The sequence below is a fragment of the Penaeus monodon genome, chromosome 15 (assembly GCF_015228065.2).
Source record: "Penaeus monodon isolate SGIC_2016 chromosome 15, NSTDA_Pmon_1, whole genome shotgun sequence".
Classification (NCBI taxonomy): Eukaryota; Metazoa; Arthropoda; class Malacostraca; order Decapoda; family Penaeidae; genus Penaeus; species Penaeus monodon.
Window position 1 is genome coordinate 26,092,142 of NC_051400.1, and position 2,057 is coordinate 26,094,198.

The 2,057-nt window shown below is 56.7% G+C and overlaps 1 protein-coding gene across 1 annotated transcript in view; it reads left to right on the top strand.

Annotated features, from left to right (window-relative positions):
* LOC119582139 (mucin-5AC-like) overlaps positions 1–1,855 on the top strand; it is a gene marked incomplete in the record, with an annotated part of 1,956 nt that extends 101 nt beyond the window's left edge. Inside the window, 1 exon segment of the mRNA XM_037930377.1 lies at positions 1–1,855. Within this exon segment, the coding sequence (XP_037786305.1) occupies positions 133–1,650 (1,518 nt within the window).
* Positions 1,856–2,057: the final 202 nt, after the last annotated feature.

Here is a 2,057-nt window from a genome sequence, read left to right on the forward strand (position 1 = left end):
TACAGCTTCGCCTATGACGTCAATGCCGTCGATGCCCAGAACCGCCCCTTGCAGTACGGACACCAGGAGATCAGCCCAGGAACCGGAGTCACGAGTGGCAGATATCACATCCTGCTGCCCGACACTCGAGTCATGACGGTCGACTACACGGTCAACAGCACAGGTTTCTACCCGACGTACACGTTCCTGGGCGAGGCAGTGATCCCTCAGCAACACGCAGGAGGCCAGGCAGCACACTCCGCGGCTTCTCAGGTCTCTGCATCTTCCGGGGGCCAGACGGCACTGTCATCTGCCTCACAGACTTCTGCGCCTTCCGGAGGTCATGCAGCACATTCTTCTATCCCCCAGACGTTTGCTTCTTCCGGAGGTCACGCTGCACCCTCTTCTGCGCCTTCAGGTGGTCAGGTAGGACATTCTTCGTCCCCTCAGACATTTGCTCCTTCTGGAGGTCAGGTCACACCATCTACTTCTCACACTTCTGCGCCTTCCGGAGGTCAGGTGACACATACCTCAGTCCCTCAAACATTTGCTCCTTCCGGTGGTCAGGTCGCACCATCTTCCGCGCCATCTGGTGGCCAGGTGACGCATCAGACCTTTGCTCCTTCCGGTGGTCAGGTCGCACCATCTTCCGCGCCATCTGGTGGTCAGGTGACGCATCAGACCTTTGCTCCTTCTGGTGGTCATGTCGCACCCTCTTCTGCTTCTCACACCTCTGCGCCTTTCGGAGGTCAGAACACACTCTCTTCTGCCTCACAAACGCCTTCCGGAGGCCAGGGCGCCGTCGCCACCCCGACTCAGCTCTACTCCGCTCCGTCAGGAAGTCACTTGGGGTCCACAGCCTCGGCGCCTTCCAGCGGAGGAAGCCAGGTTGCCTCGACCGGACAAGGCTCCGGCAGCGTGACAGCAGCTGCAGTCATTCCAATTCCCTTTGACACCCACGCCTCTCTCGCCAGCCAGGTAGCCTCAGCAGCAGCTGCCACCCCTTCTGGAGCAGGCGGCCAGTCAAGCCTTGCAACTCCTCAGCAGCAGACTTCGGTTGCCCCTGGGTCTACTCAGCAACAGACTACATTTTCCCTTGCAACTCCTCAGCAGCAGACTTCGGTTGCATCTAACCAGGCTTCCGCCGGCCCCTTTGGTACCCAGGCGGCCATTATCTTCCCGCAGCAGCTCTCCTCGCTGCCCCTCCAGGTCGCCCCCGCCGCCACCACGGGGAGCCAGGGCGCCATCTTGCTCCCTGCGCCCATCACTTCCGGTCTCCAGAGCCAGGCCTTCCCGGCGGGGCTGCAGACGGCCTTCCTCATCCCCCAGCAGCACCTCCACCAGCTGTTCCAGACAACCCCAGGGGGCCAGGGGACCATCGTCCTCCCCCAGACTGCCTCGCAGGGTTCTGTTCAACTCCCCCAGACTCTCACCCTGGGCCAGCTCTCTCAGTTCCTCCCCCAGGGATCCGGACAGGCTCCTCAGACGCACGCCTCAGTCCAGGTGGGAGTGAATCCCCAGGGCCATTCCTCAGGACCCACAGGTGCTCACACGTCCCCGGGATCTTCCTCCTCCCAGGGCCACTCGTCCCTGTCACAAGGGTCAGCAGGGCCAGTCAGCAGCCAGATCAGCGTCGCCAGACCAAGCGGACTTTATTCGACGCCACTTTAAGATTTCATGGGGGAGAGAGCCTCGTCTTGGGACAAAACGCTTACCGATGCGCCCAGGGTTCCTCCGGGAGTCAACACGGTGTCTCTGAAATATATTTTTGTAACTGCTTCACGGCCCGCGCGGACACCACGATGATTGTTATGTTAGGATACAGTATTTTATTTAGTTGTTTTCAAATTGTTGAATAAAATGTTGACAAACGTTACTCTTGAGTTATTTTTCTCAACCACAGAGATTCCGAGGTATCATGTTTCTAATAATTAGAATATACCTATTTATCTATGCATAACATTTAAACAAGATTAAGTAAATCTATATTATTGTCATATAAGTAAACACATAAATTCTTATATGCATATTATCACAGATCCACACACTCAGTCACACACACGCATACATGTGTGTAA